The 1744-nt window shown below is 76.0% G+C and overlaps 1 protein-coding gene across 1 annotated transcript in view; it reads left to right on the top strand.

Annotated features, from left to right (window-relative positions):
- Positions 1-1695, top strand: part of LOC106889187 (translation initiation factor IF-2-like) — a 9918-nt gene extending 8223 nt beyond the window's left edge. The window contains exon 2 of the mRNA XM_014943974.1: positions 5-1695. Coding sequence (XP_014799460.1) covers positions 5-1695 — 1691 coding nt within the window. The remainder of the gene's footprint in view (positions 1-4) is intronic.
- The last annotated feature ends 49 nt before the right edge of the window (positions 1696-1744 follow it).

Below are 1744 nucleotides of genomic sequence, written 5' to 3'. Positions count from 1 at the left end.
GCAGGGGCCGGGGGAGCGCGGGGAAAGGAGGGATCGCGGGAGGGACGGGAGGAGAGATGCGGGCGGGGGGGTGAGTGCGAAGGGCGGACGGAGGAAAGGAAGGCGGCGGAGCTGTGTCCCCGCCGGGCCCCGGGGGCGCGGGAAGAGCCCCTCCTGGGGAGCCCCGGCACCTCCGCCGCAAAAGGCCCGCGGCTCGGTGTGAGCGCGGCTCCGGTGCTGGAGCGGAGCGGGGGTGTCTGCGCCGGGGGGCACCCGGCCCGTGGGGAGCGGTACCGGCGGGGAGACCCCTGCGAGGGAGGCCGAAGGCAGAAGCCCCCGGTGTCCGCCCCCGCCTCGCCTGAAAGGTCTGGGGAATTGCGGGGTGCGGGGCCCAAACGGGGAGGGGGCCCGGCAGCGGATATTTGCTGCGGGGAGAAGCCTCGCCGGAGGCGGAGAGGGCGGGAGGGCAGCGGGAGAGCGGCGATGCTGCGGCCCGGGAAATGCCGTCGTGGGGGGACCTGGCAGTCGTCGCAACGCGTTGCTTTTCTGGGTTCCGCCAAGGGCTTTTGCACCGCCGGGGCCCGAGCGTTTCGGGGCGAAGCAGACGCGTGTTCCCAGCGGATGGGGGGTTCCTGCCCTTCTTCCCCTCGGGCCCTCGTCGTTTCCGCAGCGCGGAGCCGTTCCCGGCGGAGAGGCGATGGGGCAGTCCCGGCCTCCCCCCGGCCTCCCCTCCCACCTGCTCGGGCGATGTGCGAGCGGGGGCAGCGGAGAAACCCTCCTCGCCCTCTCCCTGGTGCCCTTCCGACAGCCTGCGGGCTCTATCCGTTCCCGGCCCGGCGCGGGGAGAAGCGGGGCCCGGGGGCAGCACCGCTAACGGCGGGGCGAGCGGCCCCTCGGCCCGGCTGGATGCCCTCGGCGACGCGGAGCGGCCGGGGACCGGGGCGAGCGCCCGCGGGGCCGGGCGAGGCCCTGCTGGGGCCGCAGGACAGGGCCCGAGCCCGTCGGCAGCCCCGCACCCTGCCGCCCGGTCCCTCGGCCTTGCCCCGCTCACCCCTGCGGGACCCCCCCGCGGCCGGCGCGGCGTGGGGAGCGGGGTCTCCCTCGCGGATTCGGGACCTCGGCGGGGACCCGCTCCTCTGCCGCCCGGGGCCCGGGAGGGAGGCCGAAGGCAGAAGCCCCCGGTGTCCGCCCCCGCCTCGCCTGAAAGGTCTGGGGAATTGCGGGGTGCGGGGCCCAAACGGGGAGGGGGCCCGGCAGCGGATATTTGCTGCGGGGAGAAGCCTCGCCGGAGGCGGAGAGGGCGGGAGGGCAGCGGGAGAGCGGCGATGCTGCGGCCCGGGAAATGCCGTCGTGGGGGGACCTGGCAGTCGTCGCAACGCGTTGCTTTTCTGGGTTCCGCCAAGGGCTTTTGCACCGCCGGGGCCCGAGCGTTTCGGGGCGAAGCAGACGCGTGTTCCCAGCGGATGGGGGGTTCCTGCCCTTCTTCCCCTCGGGCCCTCGTCGTTTCCGCAGCGCGGAGCCGTTCCCGGCGGAGAGGCGATGGGGCAGTCCCGGCCTCCCCCCGGCCTCCCCTCCCACCTGCTCGGGCGATGTGCGAGCGGGGGCAGCGGAGAAACCCTCCTCGCCCTCTCCCTGGTGCCCTTCCGACAGCCTGCGGGCTCTATCCGTTCCCGGCCCGGCGCGGGGAGAAGCGGGGCCCGGGGGCAGCACCGCTAACGGCGGGGCGAGCGGCCCCTCGGCCCGGCTGGATGCCCTCGGCGACGCG

The sequence above is a fragment of the Calidris pugnax genome, unplaced genomic scaffold, assembly GCF_001431845.1.
Source record: "Calidris pugnax isolate Ruff unplaced genomic scaffold, ASM143184v1 scaffold138, whole genome shotgun sequence".
Lineage (NCBI taxonomy): Eukaryota > Metazoa > Chordata > Aves > Charadriiformes > Scolopacidae > Calidris > Calidris pugnax.
The sequence above is the reverse complement of the archived record's forward strand: the minus strand, read 5'-3'. Positions and strand labels throughout refer to the sequence as shown.